At 58.8% G+C, this 20,816-nt stretch overlaps 1 protein-coding gene across 2 annotated transcripts; it reads left to right on the top strand.

Moving 5' to 3' along the window:
• Window positions 1-1,818: 1,818 nt before the first annotated feature.
• On the top strand, window positions 1,819-20,531 carry LAMC3 (laminin subunit gamma 3). Of its 2 annotated transcripts, none has more exons than XM_071766138.1 (28): window positions 1,819-2,304; window positions 5,867-6,171; window positions 6,345-6,475; window positions 7,215-7,381; window positions 8,323-8,511; window positions 8,675-8,792; window positions 8,873-8,971; window positions 9,294-9,430; window positions 10,837-10,953; window positions 11,246-11,444; window positions 11,632-11,744; window positions 11,994-12,212; window positions 14,027-14,215; window positions 14,303-14,548; window positions 14,893-15,046; window positions 15,159-15,301; window positions 15,383-15,561; window positions 15,653-15,782; window positions 16,224-16,429; window positions 16,766-16,842; window positions 16,937-17,071; window positions 17,341-17,485; window positions 17,598-17,756; window positions 18,413-18,515; window positions 18,613-18,812; window positions 19,043-19,189; window positions 19,372-19,471; window positions 20,140-20,531. In XM_071766138.1, the coding sequence occupies exons 1-28, from the start codon at window positions 1,887-1,889 to the stop codon at window positions 20,376-20,378; spliced, it is 4,764 nt and encodes a 1,587-aa protein (XP_071622239.1). In that variant the 5' UTR covers window positions 1,819-1,886; the 3' UTR covers window positions 20,379-20,531. The 2 variants fall into 2 exon arrangements, with proteins under 2 accessions (XP_071622239.1, XP_071622238.1); XM_071766137.1 differs by having other exon boundaries at window positions 1,821-2,304; window positions 17,595-17,756.
• Window positions 20,532-20,816: the final 285 nt, after the last annotated feature.

Genomic DNA, 20,816 nt, shown 5'->3' with positions numbered 1-20,816 from the left:
TGGACTTGGGCTCTTGGTCCTGGCACACCTCACTCCAGCCCCAAGCCTGCCTTGCCAGGTCTGATCAGGAGGAGGATCAGTCCTCCCTTCTCTCTCTCTCTCTCTCTCTCTAGATTTAATTAACAGGGCCTTTCATCTCTACCCTGAAGGAATCTGCTATCTTCTGTCTTCTTAATTAACGTTCATTAAGCAAATCAGAAGAACAGTTTTCTCCTCACCGCTTCTCTTAACCCCTTGCAGGGTGCCAGGTCCCTTCCAGAGGTAGGAGAAGGCTCCTGGGCTTTGACAGCAGGTTGGGATATTATCCCAACCATATCTCCCCATATCTCTCCACTGGAGAGAGCCCTGGAGCAGTGGGTGAAACCTCTCCTGGTACAGAGGACTTTAGGTGAGGTTGGGCTGTGGGTTTGGGGACAAATCCCAGCTCTGGTTGTGCTTATGGACACCCTTTAAGCCCATCTATGTCTCTCAAAGACAAGGGGTGTCCCATAACCAGCTTGCAACCTCAGTAATAAGGAGAAAAGCAAAATACCTGGGAAACCACAGCCCTGCAGGATGCAAATCCCCTTAAAACCGGTGACGGAGATGTGCAGGGCAATTATTGAGCTGCAAACCCTTCCCTTTCCCCCTGGGAGGTTGACAGTGGGTTTGCCACCAGCCTTGTGCTCCCAGGCAGCTGATGCTCAGCTCCTCGGTGCTGGGAAATTCACCTTTCCCAGTGGAACTGGCTCAGGCTGTCAGAGCCTGGGTCAATATATGGTAATGGGCTCAGGAATGGTGCTGCTGCTGCAGGAGCTGCTGCCCCAGCTTCTGATTCACAGCTTCCCCCTGGAGCTTTCTCCCCGCAGCGTGTACAGAGAGGGAGAATAAAATAAATAAGAGTAGAAGGGGAGGGGAGGAAGGGGATTTAAATTATAAATGAGGGTTAAATTTCCAGGGCTCCTACAGGCAGCTCAGCTGGGTAGTGCTGGGGGGGGGGGGGGATAAGAGGCAGTGTGGTCCCCCCCTGCACCCCCTTTTTGCAGATGTAAAACTCCTCCCACTGAGGAGTTTTGGGGTCAGGGTCTGCCCAGGGGCATGGCACTGTGCCAGCCTGCCTGTCTCCCTGATTGCTGTCACCCTTCTGTCCCCAGGGGTTAAATCTGGAGGGTGCCACAGCCCTGCAAGGGATTCCCTCTGTGCAGAGTGTAATTACCAGTATTTGGGAACCTGCTAATGAGGTCTGGTGACAATCTGGCTTTGCCACCCCACGGAGATGCCACCACAAGGGATGAGCCCTCATCCAGGTCCATGGCAGCAGGCAGGGATGGGACCTCTACCCCCCATGGGTGCTGGTGTGGGGGTGTTGGGGGATGTCACAGACCCCTGACCCAGCCAGGTTGGCATGAATGGGGGAGCAGCAAGGACCCCATAAATCAGTGTGGGGGGAGAAGAGTGTGCTGGGACTGCTCTAAAGCCTTTCCTTCGCCCCCCCCCTCTTGATTTTGGGATTGCAGGAAAAGTGGTGACCCCCACTAATTGAAGGAAAAATCCACCCTTGGGATCTGTATCAGTGTGAACTCATCCCCGGGGCTGAGAGCTGGAGAAGCTGCCGAAGGTGCAGCCCTCCCACCCCCAAAGCAACAGGGCCGGGGTGTAACTCACGGGGGGGAGGAGGGGGGGGTCCCCATCCTGCCCGCATCCTCCTTCTGGGAACCGGGGTGACCTGGGAGAAGCCCAAACCCCGCAGCTCGGTCTCAGCTACGAAGCTTTCGACATTCCCAGCAACTTCCACAAGATGGACCTCGGAGCGAGAGGAGGTGCCGGCCAGGGGGACACATCCCATCCTATCCCATCCTATCCCATCCCGTCCCATCCCATCCCGTCCTGTCCCGCCTGCTCTCTCCATGCCAGCCGGGGGAGGCTCAGAATCCTCCCAGGAGAGCCCCGCCATGGCACGACCACCCGGGCTCTGCCTCCTGGCCCTGCTGGGGCTGGGGCTGGGGGCTGGGGGTTCCTCCTCCTGTTGGGACCCCCGGGGCCGGCCCCGTCGCTGCATGCCCGTCTTTGAGAACGCTGCTTTTGGCCGGGCCGCCCAGGTCACCAACACCTGTGGGTCACCCCCCGAGGATTACTGCCAGCAGATGGGTGCCCGCCACGCCAGCACCCTGTGCCACCGCTGCGACGCCACCGACCCCTTGCTCCACCACAACGCCTCCTTCCTCACCGACTTCCACAGCCAGGAGGAGAGTACCTGGTGGCAGAGCCAGTCCATGGCTTTCGGCATCCAGCACCCCAACTCTGTCAACATCACCCTCCACCTGGGTAAGAGCCGACAAGGGGCACCGGGGGTGGGTGCGCTGGGACCTGGGAGGGGAGGTGGTGGGTGCTCCTTGCTTAAAGATGGGACCTTCCCCAGGGCTTCTAGGGAGTGCAAGGAGGGAGGTGCCCCCTCCAAAAAGCTGCAGGTAGAACACTGAAAAGTCCCGGGGAGGGTCTGTCCTGTCCTTCAGCTCAGTCCCGGTCCCTTGTGGGGTGAGGATGCTGGTGGCAGCACCCACCTGTGTCATTTCACAGCCCGCCCCCCCCCCAGGGTGTCTGTTGTCCCCTCATCCCCTCCCCTGGGGTTGCTTTTTACTGATCGTGCAAGTTTGCAGAGCTGAAGGCAGGCAGGGGGAGGCAAAGCCCCCCAAACCCGTGAGAGCCTTGCCAGTGGGGTGACCACGGTGTGTGCCCACCCGTGGCTTTTCACCCCTGTGCAGTGCTGAGGATGCTCATTACCTCGGGGGGGTAGAGGAGAGGGGAGGGCAGAGCCCTGCACACCCCCTGCAGCCCTGGGGGGTTTCCCCCAAAAGCTGGGATCTGAGCCTTTGTGTTTTAAATATTGTGCAAGCCACCCTCTTGGAGAATACTTAAAACGATGGGGCATGCTTGGCATTTTAAAAAGGATTTTTTTCAACGTTTTCCTTCTTCCATCTCCATTCTCTGCTGCCTCCGTGCTGAGGGGTTTAGCAGAGGGGCTGTGGGAGGAGGTGGCAAGGGGACAGCCAAGTGCTGGTGTGGCACGGAGCTGGGGTGGTGGGACAGTGGAGGGTCTGTCTGTGTCCCTGTGGGGACACGGGGACTGCCCAGCTGGGTGGAGGTCGTGGCATTCCCAGCCTCCTGCAAGCAGGCAGACATCTGGTCCTCATCCCTGGGACAGGGATGGGCTGGAGGAGGCTGCCAGCCCCTCACCCATGTCAGACCCGAATTCCTTTGTGTTTGACCCAGAGCATAGACAGCCCAAAGGAAACCTACAAGCTCCTGTGGTGGGCAGTCCCTGCTCTGCTGCAGAGGACTTCCAGCCTGGATTTTCTTCCTCTTGGCTTCCAGCTTGGGAAGCTGGTGGTCATCTCAGGGATGGCCAGGAGAGTTTGTGGTGACCAGTCCTGACTTGGCACATGGATATGTGTGGGATCCCACAGCCTGAGCTCTCCAAACCTTGGGACTTGCTTCCCAGTCTTCCCTACCCCTTGTTCCTACATGGCTTGTACTTATTGCCATGCTAAAAAGTGGCATTTTGGTGCCCAGTGTACTGCTGTCTGACCCTTCCCACAGCCACCAGGCCCTATTCTGGTCCCATCTGCAGACCTTTTTATTGCTACCTTAATGCTTTCATTTGAGCTATGGAGGAGAAGCCCAACCAGTCCCTGCAGCCCCCCAGGACATGGCCCAGGATGAGGCCTTGCTCATGAGCTCCATGGAGTAATTGGGTTTTTTAACCCATGCAGCATGTCCCTGCCAGCCTGCTCATCTTGCTCAGTCCCAAGTCAGACATCTTGTAGGTTCTGCAGGATGCTTACCTGGGGACCTTATTAAATGAGATACCAAGTGAATTGAACAAGACCTGTGTTTACCTGCACGCTGCTGATTGGCATTAATTAGATTTATAGTCCTTTAAATCTTGCTCTTCTGTGATGTTTCAGCTGTGTCTTTACAGTGTACTGGACTTGGAGCAAATCAATAATCCCAAGTGCCTGCTGCTGCTGCATTTACCCTGTCAGATGTCAGGGAAGAACCCAAAATACCCATGGCTTGCAAAGGCAGCAGGCATTGGGGCTCCTTGGGAAGCTCTCTAAATTAGGTGCTGTCTGCAGCCTTGACTCTGATTTTCCTGTGGGTTCCTGGAGCTGAGGTTTAGGGGGGTCAGAGCTGGCTGGGGACATGTAGGTGACACAACCATCCCATGTGCTTTTCTCTCCTTTCCAAACTCTTCTGTCTGGAATCCCTGGCATGGTAAGAGCTGCAATCTGGGCTCAGTGTTCATCTGGATGAACACTGTATTTGGAGACCAGCACAGCTGGGAGAGCATCCCAGGGGTCCTGGTGCCATCCCCCCTACTCTCAGCCACCCGTGCACCCTCCCAGCATCCCCACCCCACTGCCTGTCTGGCCTGGGGACACATCACACCTTCCCGAGCAGGAAGGAGGAGCCAACCAGCACGGGTTATTTTCTCTTTTGTTTGGGTTTGTTTCTTTTTTTAAGCGGAATTCGGCTGATGAAAATGCTTGTCTGGGACAAGCACGCGCTCCCTCGGGATCTTTCCTCAGGGCAGATCTCCTCCATCCCAGCGGGAGGCACCACTTGACCCCCCTCTTCCCTCCCTCCCCAGCCCAGCCCAGCCCAGCCTCCCCTGTTTATTGACACAGCGCCGAGCCCCTTTCCTCTCCCAGAGGAAACTATTCCAGGAGGTGACGGCCCTGACCTTGCTCTTTTGGTAGATGTCCCCCTGGGACCGTGCTGCCTGGGAACGGGCGCCTGCCAGGCGTCCACCCCCGACCTCCTCGGGATGCGGGACCGGGGCACCCCCGCTGCCACCAGCTTGGAGCCATCCCAGAGGGAATTCGGAGGGGGGGAGTGCAGAGGTTGTGGGACAGCCCAGTTGCAGCGTCACCTTCTTAGCCCTTGTCACCTCTGGGTGGGCTGGGAGAGGGTTTGTGTCCCCTCCCCAGGCACTCGGCCGGGTGCTCCCCATGTCCCTGATGGGAAGCAGCTGCTTTTCCCAGCGCCAGTAGCCCGGCTGCCTCGGCTCCCCCGCAGCAAAGTCGCAGCACATATGCGACAGTATTCATATGGGCCTAATTAAAGGCTTGTTTTCCTAGTCCCGGTATAACCCCTCTAACATTCCCAACTCATTATCTTTTCAAATAAAGCCAAAACCTTGCAGCTAATTGTTTTGTGCTGTCAGGAGCTCTGCTGTTATGGAGCAATCCAGTCTTTGAGCTGGTCCTTCATCTCTGGCAATTAAGTGGTTCTGATGTTCACTTTGGTGTTTGCTTTTCCCCTTCTTTTTTTTTTTTTCCTTCTTTTTTTTTTTTTTTTTTTTTTCCTTGCTAATTCTTTCAAGCACTTTCAGAGCTGTGCTGGCTGCCCAGGGGGTTGGTGGCCTCTCTTTTGTCTTCATGCCTTCCAACCCTGCAGCAGTGCCAGACCCTGGCACAGAGCTCCCTAGGAAGAAACCATCCTTGGCCTTTTCCAGCCCTGTGGAACAGCTGCCCCAAGGATGCTGCTTGGTGCTGTGGGCCTGACTCTTCAGCCCTGGTCACTCAGTCTGGTTTTACAGCAGCTTCTTGCTCATCCAACCCTCCCAGTGCATCCATGCAATGGGTGGGGGGGCTGCAGTGGGGTGAGAGCACATGTGGGGTTGGTTGGGGTTTGGGCTGCAGCTGGGGCAGCTGGAGAATGATTTCTCCTTTGCACAACCCCCCTCCTCTTTTAGCTGTGGTAGGGAGAGAGGGACAATAGTGGGATGCTGGCAGGATGGGGCACGGGGACAGTTTCACCCCCTTGGCAGGGGCTGTGGTGGCCATGGGGTGAGGGTGACAGCACGGGGTGTGTCTGTCCCTAGGCAAAGCCTACGAGATCACCTACGTCCGGCTCAAGTTTCACACCAGCCGCCCGGAGAGCTTCGCCATCTACAAACGCAGCCAGCCGGGGGGGCCCTGGGTGCCTTTCCAGTACTACAGCGCATCCTGCCAGAAAACTTACGGGAAGAGGCAGCGGCAGTACCTGCGCCCGGGGGAGGACGAGCAGGTGGCCTTCTGCACCGACGAGTTCAGTGACATCTCCCCCCTGAGCGGGGGCAACGTGGCCTTCTCCACCCTGGAGGGGCGGCCCAGCGCCTACAATTTCGATGGGAGCCCCGCCCTGCAGGTGCCCTCAGGGTGGGAGAGGGGGTGGGAGCGTGGGGGTGCACAAACGCAGCCCCCCCCCCCAGCCGGGGTGAAAGGACCTGGGATGCCCTGCACCTCCACAAGAGAAGGTGAAGGGTGAGGAGCTGGTGGCCCAGGCCCCTTGCCAAGGCTGCTTCTCTGTGTCCCCTGCAGGAGTGGGTGACTGTCACCGACCTGCTCATCTCTCTGAACCGGCTCAACACATTTGGGGATGACATCTTCAAGGACCCCAAGGTGCTGCAGTCATACTACTATGCCATCTCTGACTTCTCCGTTGGTGGCAGGTGAGGGGCAGGAGGGCACGAGGGGGGAGACATTCCCTGGGTCTGGGGTAGCTTGGGGTCTTCTGATTTTGCTTTCTCCATCAGTAAACTGGAGCTGGAAGTGCAGGGCTGGGTGATGAAACCTGGAACCCTCTGAGCTGGGCACAAAGGACTTTCCCCTGCAAGCTCTGTTTGCCACCAGCTGTGTTTGCTTTGCCCCCCTCCATGGCTTTCAGTGACAGTGGGGCTCATGTTGCTCTTCCTGTGACTCTGCCTGGGGACAGTAAAAGAGGGGTGACAGCAGAGGGATGTTCCCAGGACAAGGAGGCTGCTTGGAGTCAGCATGGCCACAGCTTGAGCAGCTGATGGTGGGATGGGGGAGCTGACGTGGGACAGAGACAACGGTGGCACCAACCCAGTGCTGCCCATCAGCTGTGCTGCAGGTGCCTGTGGGGAATCCTGCACCCTGCTGAGAGCTGCCTTCTCCAGGCAGCAGGGATGGGGCTGCTCCTGGCCATCCAGCAGCCCCCATCCCTCCCATCTCACCCCCTGGACCCCAGCAGCTGGAGCTGGTTACCAGCTCACAGGGGCCACCCTCAGCGTGTCACCTCCCAGCTGGGAGTGCCACGGGGACACGATGCTTTCTGCCCCACTCCTCACCCCACGGCCACCCCAGATGAGCCAGCCAGGGCCACATGCTGCACAGCCTGGGACCATCCTGCCCCTGGTGCTGCTCAGAGCAGCTCTGCTCTCACTGCAGGTGCAAGTGCAATGGCCACGCCAGTGAGTGTGCTCCAGACGAGGCTGGGCAGCTGGTCTGTGTGTGCCAGCACCACACGGCTGGTACCGACTGCCAGCACTGCCAGACCTTCTACCAGGACCGGCCCTGGGCTCGTGGAACCGCCAAGGCTGCCAATGAGTGTCTGCGTGAGTATCACCTGGGCTGGATCCGGGGGGATGGATGGATGGATGGATGGATGGATGGATGGATGGATGGATGGGGCTGCTCCCTCAGCTCCTGTGGGAAGGAAGAGCCTGTTCCTTTTTCCTTTTTCCTTTTTCCTTTTTCCTTTTTCCTTTTTCCTTTTTCCTTTTTCCTTTTTCCTTTTTCCTTTTTCCTTTTTCCTTTTTCCTTTTTCCTTTTTCCTTTTTCCTTTTTCCTTTTTCCTTTTTCCTTTTTCCTTTTTCCCTCTCCCCTCTCCCCTCTCCCCTCTCCCCTCTCCCCTCTCCCCTCTCCCCTCTCCCCTCTCCCCTCTCCCTCTCCCCTCTCCCCTCTCCCCTCTCCCCTCTCCCCTCTCCCCTCTCCCCTCTCCCCTCTCCCCTCTCCCCTCTCCCCTCTCCCCTTCCTCCTCTCTTCCTCCTCTCTTCTGTCTCTACGAAACAAAAGCTTTTAAAGCCTTGAACACAGGAGGAAAGTTTTTTGCTGTGAGGACAGTCAGCCATTGGAATGGTCTCCCAGGGGAAGTGATAGATTCCCCCCTTTGGAAAGTTTTTAGTCTCAGCTGGATGTGGTGCTGAGACATAACCACATAACCAGCAACATCAGAAGGGTTGGACCAGATGAGCCTTGAGGTCCCTTCCAACCTGACATTCTGTGATTTTCCAAGGCTGCTGAGTCGGAAGGGAGGATTTGCATCCCCAGGGACCCCTTCACAGCATCACCCCGAGGATCCCCTGACATCCCCTCACCCCATGAGCACAGCCGTCTGCTCCGTGCAGGGTGCTGCACCCACCTCCCCTCCCAGTGGCAGAGTCCTTGCCTTTTAAAACCCCACGCAGCCCCTCTGGCTCATCCAACACCCCCAGGACATTTGCATTCTGCCTCCTCCCGGGGGTCCCAACCACCCTTTCTGCCTCTGCCCCTCCAGCTTGCAATTGCAGCGGCCGCTCCGAGGAATGTTTCTACGACCGGGAGCTCTACCGCCGCACCGGGCACGGAGGACACTGCCAAAACTGCAGGGACAACACTGCCGGGCCCCACTGCGAACGCTGCCGGCAGAACCACTACCGCTGGGATCCCCGGGCAGCCTGCCAGCCCTGCCACTGCCACCCCGCAGGTGCGTGGGGCTGTCCCCAGCCGGGTTCTGCTGCAAAACCCCCGCCCCGGGCAGGGATGGGTCTGGAGGGATGGTTTGGGTTGGTTTTCCCGTGGTTCTCTATCTTTTGGGTGATCTCCTCGTCTCTGGGGTTGAGCCTCAGGGCTGGTTGGGGTCCCCACAGGTTCCCTGCAGCCCCAGTGTGACAACTCAGGGACCTGTCTCTGCAAAGCCAATGTGACAGGTTGGAAATGTGAGCGCTGCAAGGATGGCTACCACAGCCTCAGCGAGGGTGGCTGCAGGTAAGGAGGAGCCCAGCCCCGGCCTCAAACAGTGGGACAGGCCCAGGGCTCACCTTGTGCCATCATCTTGTACCATCCAGACCCTGCACCTGTGACCCCACGGGCAGCGTGGGCACCTGTGACCCCAACACGGGGCATTGCACCTGCAAGGAGAGGGTGGAGGGGCACCTGTGCAACAGGTAAGCACCATGGGATGGCACCACAGCCCTTTTCCGGGCTGGGATCAATGCCAGGGCTTGGTGGTCAGTGCAGGGCAGGTGTCTTGTTCCTGAGGGGGAATTGCTGTGTCTCCAACCCCTACCCACAGCCCCTTGTTGGGGCTTTGCCATAGGGATCTGTCAGGATTGCTCCCTGCCTGGGTGGAGAGGCTGTGGAGCTGCATCCCTCCGGACCAGTGGAAGCACTCAGAGCTGCCACCAGCATCTCCCTGGCATTCTACTCTGGTCCCCTATGGTTCTGCCTGCCCCGTGCCATGTGCTCCTGTTTCCTTCCCATGCCCAGGTGCCAGCCAGGTTGGTTTAACCTGCAACCCCACAACCCTGCTGGCTGCACCAGCTGCTTCTGCTACGGCCACTCCACTGCCTGCAGAGCAGCAGATGGCTACGAGGTGACCCACATCAGCTCTGACTTCAGCCAAGGTACCAACCCCCTGGCCCAGGGTGAAATGGAGGGCAGAGCTGAGCCAGCTCCAGCCAAAAAAACTCTTACCAGTTTGGGATGGCTGGGGCTGAGCATCCCCCTCTGAGACTGACCAGTGGTGATGGCTGAGGGTGATTTCTCTGACTTGCTCCCATTTTGCTGTTAAACCTCTGCTTTTGCCCCCAGCTCTTTGGGGATGGGCTCCCCATAGTGTCCCTCCATGGGACACTCCTCCTGGGGCTGTGCATGGGTCAGGGAGGGCTGCAGGGCTGGGCACAGCCATCCCATCTCACCAGAGACTGCAAGACCACTAAAAATCAGCTTGGAAAGATAAAAACTAAAAGAATGGAGCTCGTTGGGAAATTTCTCCCTTATTCCCTTCTCTCCCCATCCTCAGCTGGGACAGGGCAGGGCACCCAGGGGCTGGGGGAGTGGGATAGAGGCCAGGGCTGGGTGTGTGCAGGATGCTCAGGGAAACCCTGCCCTCTGCTGCACAGCCCGACGTGTGCAGCCCCAGCTGAGGGTCCCCATTGCAGCCTCTGCTCTCTGGGACCCCCACCTGCCCCCCACCGAGGCAGAGGCACCCATAGGTGGCAGCTCAGCTTCCTGTACAACTGCAGGGAGCACACACCAGTGAGCAGATGGATGCTGATGGACCAGTTTGTCCTGATTGCTTTTAAACTGTGCTGCCAATTGCTGTGCTGCTGCTGTGATGTCTTCTGTGGCCTTGAAACAGAGCCAGGCTTTAAAATGAGACTTTTCCACCCTTCACGCAGCCAATTTGGGGCTGTTCTTTTAGGGACAGGTTTGGCTTTGGTTGCAAGAGAAGGCTCAGCATGGCCAACACCTCCCCTTCCCCTTCCAGCCCTGCTCCCAGTTTGCAGCTGAGCAGGACCAGCTGGAAGTTTCCTGTGCTGAGTGAAGGGGTCCCAGTTCAGAATGATTTGATAATCAAGTGCAGCCCACTGAGAGCTGAGGAGGGGTTTCCAAGTATCCATCCTGTGGGTGTCCCTGGGCTGCAAAAAATAACCAACCCTGGGGAGTTTAACTGAATTCCAAAGGAAACCAACTTAATGCAATTACACTCCATCTCTCCCTGGGCTTCCTGCACTCTCCAGCCCACAGCAATGCTGGAACCACAGCTTGGGCAGGAGGGCAAAAGTTTAAAGATAATAATTTCCTCCAAATCAAAGAAAATAAACAGATGGGGGTGCAGCCAGGGCCACTCCCCAGCAATGAGAGCACAGAGCTGGAGCAGAGCAGAGCATTACAACGTGCCAGCTCCTTACAAGACCCTGCAGAGGAGGAGGGACAGAGCCCCTGAAAGCAGCACCCTGATAGTGCTGGGTTTGTGGGGACTCACTGCTCCCTTCATCTGTGCACTGCCACCATGTGCTTTCACCAGGGCTAGAGGGCTGGGCTGCAGCAGCACCAGGCACTGGGGACCTGCCACTGCACTGGACGGATGGGGAGATCATCATCGAGTGGGATGGAGAGGAGCTGGTGGAGCTTCTTGCACCAGGTATGGTGTGTGACAGGTCTCTGGGGTCCTGCCCTGCCATGGGGACCTCTCGGTGTACTCATGGGATATTCCACCTCTAAGGTGGTGCACAAGGTGCTGGGTTCCATCGCAGAGCTGAGTGCATTTTGATAGCACAAGGAAGTGGGGGGGAACCAGGGCAGTGGGCTGGGAGCTCAGGAGGGTGGGCTGGAGCTGGTCCTGCCCTGAGAGGGTGGTCATAGCTCTTGGTGATGCTGGTGGGTGCAGGGGTGCATCCATGCCCTACAAACTTTGCTCCTCTTTGCCCTCACAGAGAAGTTTCTGCAGAACCAGCGTCTCAGTTACGGGCAGCTCCTGACCCTGCTGCTGGGAGTGGAGGGGAATGGGATGGGGATGGACACCTGGGTGCCCCTGCTCCAGGTCCAGCTGGTGCTGCAGGGTGAGGGAATGGAGATCACCATGTCCAGCAGTGAGAGGCAGCCCCAGCACGGCAAGCTGGCTGTCACCTTCAGGTACCTGTGATCACACTTTGGTGGGTTTGGGACACGTGTGTCAGAACACCCCCAGGTTGTCCTGTGCTGTGGGGTTCAGCCCCACTCCCTGCCCTCCCTGGGGCTTTAATTGTGTCCCCATTACCCAGCTGAGGTGTCCTGCTGTCAGGCTGGCCCTGTCCTTCCTCCCACTCTCCTTTCCCAACAGGCTGCACGAGGCAGAGGAGGGTGCAGAACCTTTGCTCTCAGCCTTCAGCTTCCAGCGCCTGCTCTCCAACCTCACCTCCCTCCGCCTCCGCCTGAGCCGCGGCCCCGTGCCAGGTGGGTGGCTCCTGGAATGTCCCTGTGGGGAGCTGAGCTGGGATGGTGTTGGGGACATCAGAGCAGCATCAGCCTCTCAGGGACCAGAGGGTGTGTTGTGGCAAGGGCTGGGTGCTCTCTGCAAACACCCCTGGGGCTCTCCAGGAGGCATTTTGGGGTCTCCTGTGTCTGTCTGGAGCGTTTCCAGGCAGGACAGAGGGAGCGGGGCAATGCTCCATCCCCTCCTCATGCTGCTCCCCCCTCTCACAGGCAGGCTGTCCTTGAGTGAGGTCCAGCTCACATCTGCTCGCCCCGGGATGGGTTTGAAGGCCAGCTGGGTGGAAGATTGCACGTGTCCTCTGGGCTACACCGGGCAGTTCTGCCAGTCCTGCTCACCCGGCTTCAAGAGGGAGATACCCCTGGGCAGCCCCTTTGTCAGCTGTGTGCCCTGCACTTGCAACCAGCACGGGGACTGCCACCCCCTCACAGGTCTGCACCCCCCTTCACCTGCCCCATTGCTGCCTGCACAGGTGATAAATCTGTGCCTGCTTGTTTCTGAGGGATGCAGGAAACCATCCGTGAGGTTGTGGTGCTCAAAACTTGCTGGTTGTGGAGACTGAGCTGGTAGCTACAGAGATAGTTCACAAACTGCAGTAATGGTGGTAATTTATAATAAGAGGGGCATCTTTCATGGTGCTTTATGACCTTAAAGGGGGAAAAAATTAAGGGTGCTGGTCCTCAGAGGAGTGGGGAGGCAGGAAAGAGGCAGAGGGGTTTGTCAGGATGTGTCTTGCAGGCAGCGTCGCTGCCCAGGTTGTGCCAGGTTGTGTTGCAGGCACAGCCCTGGTGCCTGCAACCCGGTGGTGAACCTGAGCAGAAAAAATGGTAAAAAGCAGGAAAATACAGCAGTGCCCAGCTTGTGGGAAGGCACCAGAGGAACCATCTCTCATGCTGCCAGCCCAAGCCCTGCTCTGCCTCCAGGTCCAGCTCAGAGGTGTGTGACTACAGCAGGAACTGTGGCTTCAAGGGAGGAAAAAGCAAAAAAGTGTTCAGGGCAGCCTGGTTGTGTCTGGGGTGGTTGATGGGGTGACGCTTCCCCCTCCTCCCACCAGGCAAAATGTCTGGATAGCTTTGGGGAAGGGGGGACAGGATTGCAAACTGCAGCCGTGAAGCTTGAGGCAGCTTCATGAATCCAGCACCAGCCCAGCAGGAAAGGCAGAGCAGAGCCCTGAGGGGCTCCTGGGCTGCTGCCTCGCTCCCCATCCACTCCTGCAGAAAGCAGCAGCTCTGAGGAGTGCTGAAAAGACCTGGGAAATTAGATGGTGCTTTGGGTGCCCCAACGGAGTGCCTGGGATTCCCCTGTGCCTGCTCCCCTCGATGAGGAGCAGCAGTAGGAAATGGCTGGGATGGAAAGGGATGGGAAGAGATGGAAAGGGCTGGGAGAGGCGTCGTGCCCAGGCTGTGCCCTTCCCCTGCCAGGGGGCAGCAGCTCCACAGTCTCGGCCTCACCTCCGGGAGCCGGGGCTGGTGCTGCCCTGGGCACAATCCCCAGGGACAGGCACAGGCACAGTCTTTTCATGTCCCAGCCCGAGCCAGCCCGCACGCTTCCTTTCTTTTATTTTTCCACTCCTTCCTGCCACCCCCTTTTCTTTTCTTTTCCATCATCCGGCTTCGCCTGGACGTGGCGAAAAATAGAAAACCACCAGTTTCCCTTCTGCACAACCCGCCTGGTATGACCCAACCTCACAAATCACAGGGGAAAATCCTCCCCCTGTCTCCTTCTCTCTCTCCTGTCAAGCAGAGCATCCGCCTGGAGGTGGTGGTGGTGGGGGGTGTTCCTTGAGCATCCTTCCTCCTCCTCCTCCTCCTCCTCCTCCCAGCTGATTCACCGGCTCGGCTCGCAAGGAGACGCTCGCTCCCCGCTGGGTGCCGGCCGGCAGCTGCTTGTGTTTTCCATGACAGGCTGGAGAGAGGCGCCTGATGGTTGGGAAATGTGTTGTCCATTATCGCAGGCGCCGGCAGACTCGGTGCGCATCGACGCCGCCGCCTGCGTGTGCCGGAGCCGCCTTGTCCCCGCACCGCGGGGGAGCTGGTGCTGGGACCCCGACATCTTCTCTTCCAAAACCTTCTCCCTTGAGCAAGGATGGGGCAGGGAGGGGGGAAACGCTCCGGGTCCTGGGTGGGGATGTGCATTCCCAACTGGGCACCCTGTTCCTCTCTTGGCTCCCCATCCCTCCCGCGCTCCCCGCTGTAACTCGGGGCTGGTTTTTTGCAGACCCCCAGCTCCGTTTTGCTCCCTGCAGGGCTCTGCCGCTGCTTGCACAACACAGAAGGTCCCTCCTGCGAGCGCTGCAGCCCCGGGTTTTATGGCAACCCCTTCACGGGAGGCTTCGATGACTGCAAACCCTGCCCCTGCCCCGGCCGCTCCCCCTGCACCCAGATGCCCGGCAGTGGGGAGGTGGTCTGCACCCACTGCCCCCCGGGACAGAGAGGTGAGGCTGGGGGCGAGGGGATGGGTGAAGGGGGCTTTGGGCAGCGCCGGTACAACCAGACCCTCCCCACCTTTTTGCCTTTCCCAGGAAAACGCTGCGAGCTGTGTGACGATGGGTTTTTTGGGGACCCTCTGGGGCAGAGGGGTCCCCCGCGTCCCTGTGTCCTCTGCCAGTGTCACGGGAACGTGGATCTCAACGCCGTGGGGAACTGTGACCCCGTGTCTGGCCGGTGCCTGCGCTGCCTGCACAACACGATGGGCGAGCACTGCGAGAGGTGTGGGCCGGGCTTCTATGGGGACGCGCTGGCTCCTGACCCTGCCAGGAAATGTGCAGGTACCTGCGGCCCTGGGAGCTGGCCTTGCTCCTCCAGGTCCCACCGTGGCCAAAATCTCCTCCCAGAGGTGGAGGCAGAGGGTGGATGGAGGATGCTCAGTGGATTTAGGGGGTGATGGATGGCCTGAGTTGGCCCCAAATGCTCAGGAATGGTCTTTGTCCCCTTTCTCCACTCCCATCCTTCCCTGGAGATACCCCAGTCTGCAGGGCCTCAGCCTGAGCCCTATTTATTGGGGGGGATGTGGCCCTTCGTGTTGTGGGGGGGCTCAACCCCAGTGCCCCATTCCTGCTGACCCATCTGCCAGCCCCGTGCTGGGATAAAAGTGATGTTTTGTGTCCCGTAGCTTGTGATTGCCACCCCAATGGCTCAGTCCCGGGGCTGGAGGGCTGTGATCCCAGCACAGGACAGTGCCACTGCCTCCCACACGTGATGGGCAGAACCTGTGGGCTCTGCCAGCCTGGATACTATGGCCTGCAGCCCACCCTGGGGTGCAAGAGGTAGGCGGGGGCACAACGTGGGGCTGGGAGGGACCAGTGGTGGCTCTGTGCCCCTGGCTCTGGTCTCTTTGCATCCACTGCTTGCTCTTCATCCTCTACCTCCCTTTGCCAGCTGCGAGTGCCACCCGATGGGGTCACGGGAGAGCGGGTGTGATGCAGTGACAGGGCAGTGCTCCTGCCAGCCAGGTGTCACAGGGAAGCAATGTGACCGATGCCAACACGGATTCTTCGGCTTCTCTGCCCGGGGCTGCCGAGGTGAAAGGGACAGGGAAAGCATCTTGGTCCCAAAACTGAGGCTGATGGCCACGGTGTGACACCTTTCTGCCACCATTGCAGCCTGCAACTGCTCCCCACTGGGCTCCATCACCCCGCAGTGCCATGAGAACAGCACCTGCCTCTGCCACCCTGGTTTTGTGGGCTACAAGTGTGACCAGTGCCAGGCCAACTTCTTCCCTGACCCACCAAGCTCCCGCTGCCAGCAGTGTCCTGTCTGCTATGGGCTGGTGAAGGACGAGGTACAGCCTGTGCCCCACAGAGGTGGGTGCAGCACCCTGACCCCTGTGTTGCCTCACTGTCCTCTCATGTCCCCCCACATGTCCCCCGCAGGCTGACCGGGTGAAGGCCAGGCTGCAGGAGATGGAGGAATGGCTGAAGAAACCAGGCTGTGATGCCCAGTCCCCCATGCTGGGAGATGCACCTCGGGGAGATGGGCTGCCCAGCCCACACCTGCTGCAAGGTACAGGTTACACCTCTTCTCTGCATGGGGAAGTCCTCCATCATCCCTCTGTGGACCTTCTGCTCCCCTAGGGTGCTGTGACATGCTGGGTGGGTGCAGGGGGGTCCCCAGGTCAGTGATGGGCTCAGCACAGGTGATGGGGGGACTGAGAGGAGGAGGACAGCTGGTGGGCCCATGCTTTTTGGGTAGGATGGGGGTGCAGCAGGGATGCTTGTACCTAAGAGGTTTTGGAGCAGCTGGTGGTGGGCGCTACTGGGAGCTGAGCATTGGCACATGGGGTGCCCTTTGGGTGCTGCATCCCTGGGTCCTTCCTGAGCACCAGGGCTGGGGGGGACTTTCTGCCCCTTTCATCAGCAGGTCAGGACTTGGGGCTCAGCCCTGGGGCAATCCCCCAGGCAAGAAGGGAGCCCTGGGCACCACCATGGGTTGTGCTGCCCACAGGTGCTCGGGCTGCCCTCTTGGCACAGGTGGGGCAGCTGGCAGGGGCTCTGGGCACTGCACGGGGTCATCTCAGCAACGTCAGCTGGGCCACGGGCTGCTCCAGCCAAGGACCCCCTAAGACCTGTGTCCTGCTCTCGGAGATCGGGGCCGTGCTGCAGTCGGCACAGAGGGAGATCCTGGATGCTGCAGACACCCTGGCTACCACGGTGCGGGCTCTCACCAGCCCTGGGCTCCCAGGGGGGCAGGACTGGTGGGGTGGGACGTGGGTAGCACTGTGATGGAGTGGGAAAACTGTGTGGCTATAGCCTTCCTTGCTGCTGAGTCAAGAGGAGTTATTTCTCTTGCTCTCTCCTGGTTGCAAACCTTCTCCAGACCTTGAGGATGTTCTCCTTGGTGCTGGGCTGGTGGGGTCCAGGGGTCCTTTATTTCCCAGCCCTTGTGGAGGGTGTCCTTGTTGCTTGGGCTGGTGGGGGGAGGTGGGGGGGAGGTCAGGGGATCCCTCCTCCCATCCAGGGTCTCACTGCTTCTGGTTTTGTTTTAAGGAGATTCCCAAGGAAATCCCTCAGCATCCCACCAACTGGAGCCGCTGGGCGCTGGAGGCACGGGCACTGGCCGAGAGGTAGGATTTGCCGGTCTGACCCCAGTGTGCCCGGCAGGGTGGTTGCTCCTGGCTTGGGATGCTGACCCTCACACCATGTCCCTTGTCCCCGCAGCCATGAGGACACCGTGGTGCAGGTGGAGGCAGTGGTGGGGAGGGCACTGGGTGCCTCCCGTGCCAGTTCCCAGCTCCTGCGTGATCTGCTGGAGGGAAATGTGACACAGGAGGTGCAACGTGAGCTGGAGGCTGGGTGAGGAGGGGCTGGCAGAAATTCTGGAGGGCTGGCAGCAGGGCACTGCAGCCCCTTGCCTCTGGCCAGGCTCCTGTTATAGGACTTGGTTGTCGTGGCTTGGCCAAGCAGGGACACAACTGAGTCCTGTCAAACTCATTGCAGCACAGCATTGCCAAGCTGTGCTGGGGGTGTTCCTTGCTTTTTCCCCCAGCGTTTCCTTCTTGTGTGGTCTCAAAATGTCATCTCCATCCTTTGAGAGGTGTGACCACAGTGTCCTGTCCACGTAGGTACGAGGAAGTCCAGTGGGCACAGGAGGCGCTGGGTGCTGGCGTGGTGGAGGTGGCAGCAGAGGCCAGGAGAGCTTTCACCACCCTGCAGCAGGCAAACACCAACTTGGCAGAAAAACTCCTGCAGGTGGCTGCACTGGGGCAGGTGAGTAACAACGTCCAAGGTGATGCTCCTGGTTATACCTCTACTCCCGCCTCTCCCTCTCGGGTTGGGAGATGCTCTCCTGGAGCTTTTGGCATCCCTGACCCCACAGGAGGTGCTGCCAGTGCAGGCTGGAGCCCTGGCACAGGAGCTGGCAGTGCTGGAGCAGGCAGTGGAGGAGCAGGAGCCCTCAGCCCGTGGGGCCATGGAGACCTCCCGCACGCTGGCTGCTGGGTTGCACCAGGAGCTGCAGAGGACTCACAGCTTCAAGAGGGTAATTGCTGCTCATTTGTGTGGAGTATCCCTGCAAAAGAATCATGGAATTGTAGAATGGATGAGGTGGGAAGGGACCTTGGAGAATCATCTACTCCAAGCTCCCTGCCAAGGGAAGGGACAATTCTCATCTAGTCAAGGACTCATCCAACCTGGCCTTGAACACCTCCCAGGGGGGGCAGCCACAGCTTTCAGGGTCTCATCGTCCTTGTACTAAAGAACTGCTTCCTAACATCCAATCTAAACCTATTATTTTTCAGTGTAAAACCATTTCCCCTCGTCCTATCACTGGACACTCCTATGAAAAGTCCCTCTCCAGCCTGTAGGTTCCCTTCAGGTATTGGAAGGGCAGCTATAGGGTCCCCCCGGAGTCTTCTCTTCTTCAGGCTGAAAATGAAAATAATCAAAATGAAAATAAAATGATGGGGCTGCTCCAGCTGGAGCTGTGGTAATACTGGGAGCACCCATCTGCCTCCACCCAGGGCACAGGGATGAGTGAGCTCCATCCCTGCTGCTCCAGAGGGATCGTGTCTGGAGCAAGAGTGTTTTGGGAGATATCTCCCAAGGAGCTCACCTGCCAAGCAGGAGGGGGCTGGCACCCACATTTCCCAGCTGGGTGCTGCTCTTCTCCCCTCACTCCTGCTTTCCTCTCCCCAGCTGCAGGACCGGGCCAGCTCTGCCCACAGCACGGCCACCTCAGCCATCTCACGTGGAAAAGCCACGGTCACTGATGCAGAGTCCCTCCTGGCCAGCTTGGAAGGTAAAAGGCACCAGTCAGAGTATTTCTGCTCACATCCCAGCTCTGGGTGGCAAAGGGAGAAAGAGACACTTGAGTGACAGCCGGGTTGTCCCCACAGGCATGAGGAAGGTGCTGGGGCATCGGAAGGGCCGGGCTGGCCTGAGCAGGAGGATGACACACGTACGGGACAGGACGATGGTGGAGGCCCAGAGGAAGCTGAAACAGGCAGAGAAGATGTTGGGAAACTCCTTGTCCGTCTCCACCACGGCCCGGAGGATGGCTGGGGAGGCTGAGAAAGTCTCTGGGGAAAGTGCTAAGGTCTGAGGGATGTGGGGAGGCTGTGGTGGGCTGTGGGATGTGGCCAGCCTGGCAGCCACCCCGGGCAGAGCCCATCCCGTGCAGGCAGAGCCACAGAACTGCCCAGTGCAGCTTCTGCTGCCCCACCAGCACAGCCCACACTTGTCTGCCTGCAGACCAGGGGGCCAGGAGCCAGCCAAGGTCCCCCTGCATGTCCCCAGGTGACTGTCCCCATCTCCATCCCTTTGCAGAGGGCACAGGCAGTGCTGCAGGAGAGCAAGCGGGCCAGCAGACACGCCAGGCAGCTGGCCACACGTGCCAACCAGACCCAAGAGGAGCTCTCTCGACAGGAACACGTGGCTGAGAAGCTCAGGGGGCACTTGGAAGATGCACATCAGGTGAGCACATCCCAGAGCCTGGGAAGGGCTTCACCCGCATCCCAAAGCATTGGGAGCGACCTGGCTTTTGGGCTCCTTGGGGATGGGGAATGCCTTGGGGAGGTTCTTGGGATCTCCTCCCTTCTCTCATCCAGCCAAGGGTCAATATTGTCCATGATCTGGGTGTCTGTTTGTCTTGGAAGGTGGAGACAGAGGTCAGTGAGATGGCAAAAAACCTCCAGGAAGCCCGAAGCTCTCTGATCTCAGACATTGAGACCTTGAATGATCTGCTGAGCAGCCTAGGTGAGACCTGAGCAGGGAGTGGGGTACAGGTCCCAGAGAAGGGACAAGCTGTGGGGCCTGGGGTTCATTGGTGCTAGATCTCCTGCCTGGTGGCCATCTGAGCTGAGCTGGATGCCCTTTATCTGGTATCACTCGGGGTCTTAGCAAAGCTTCTTGAGGGGTCATGTCTGAGGAAAGGCCTCGTGCAGAATGAATTGGGACTTGCTGAATGTGTGTGCTTATGCTTGGGATGGGGACACTGGTCTTCCTTGGCACCTCCAGAGGAGCAGAGCTGGGTCAGGGGCTCAGTACCTTTGGAGCTAAGGGAGGTGTTGGGCTGGGTTCACTCCTTGCTGGATGGTTTTGCTCCAGCTCCTCCTGCTTTGTTAATTGGGATAGATTTCCAAGTACTCCTGGACTCCCACACCCAAGGAGTTTTGCAAAGGGGTGGAAACCATCACCCATCTGCAAGAGAGAGATGTGCCCAGGCCCTCTCTGGAGTCACAGTCTTATTTGCTTACCTGTGATCACTGGGAAGCTGCAATGCCTCCATGCCCCACTGCACCCAGCACTTCATCTGCTGCCAAGGGTCTGAGCCCCTGGAGCACATCCAGAGCCTCTCCTGCCCAGCTCTCTCTGCTTCTCACCCGTGTCTTCTCCTCTCACCCGTGTCTTCTCCCCTTGCCCAGGCAACCTGGAGCAGGTCCCAGAGGCCGTGCTGAGTGCTGGGCAGCAGCAGCTGGAGGAGCTGTGGATGCGCTTGGCCACGCAGGGTGCCCTGGCTGCTCAGCTCAGGCTGCTGGAGCAGGAGGCAACCAGGCAGCAGGAGAAGATCCAGGAGTTTGAGAGTGACTTGACTGAGATCCGGGCTGACAAGAAAAACCTGGAGGACATTTTGCGGAGCCTCCCCGAGGGCTGCTCCAAGTGACACTGAGAGGTCCCTGGCTGCTGCCCCGTCACCTCCGTGCCCCCCTGCAGAGGGAAGGGCAGAGCAAGGACACCCCATGTTCACCAGCATCGATCCCTCCTGCTGCTCTTCACACTGCCCATGATATCACACCCCAGGTCCTTACCTGCACCACTTCAGGCTCAGTGTCCTGCAGCATGAATTCATCCACCAGCTCTGTCCCCAGGGCCTGGGGACAATCAGCTACCAGGGATGACCAATGTTCCTGGGCAGGAGACAGAACCTGCTCTTCTGTGACTTTTCCTGCTCTTTGTGCTCCAGGGTTGGTTTTTCAACGTGGAGTGAACAAAGAACCATCACAGATCTCCTCACTAGGCAGGTCCTTCCATCACAAGGACTGCTTATCAAGCATGTCAAGCTGTAGCATGCTGTGTAAAACCAGATGCTCTCTCATCCCAG

This window comes from Heliangelus exortis, chromosome 22 (assembly GCF_036169615.1).
Source record: "Heliangelus exortis chromosome 22, bHelExo1.hap1, whole genome shotgun sequence".
Classification (NCBI taxonomy): Eukaryota; Metazoa; Chordata; class Aves; order Apodiformes; family Trochilidae; genus Heliangelus; species Heliangelus exortis.
The sequence above is the reverse complement of the archived record's forward strand: the minus strand, read 5'-3'. Positions and strand labels throughout refer to the sequence as shown.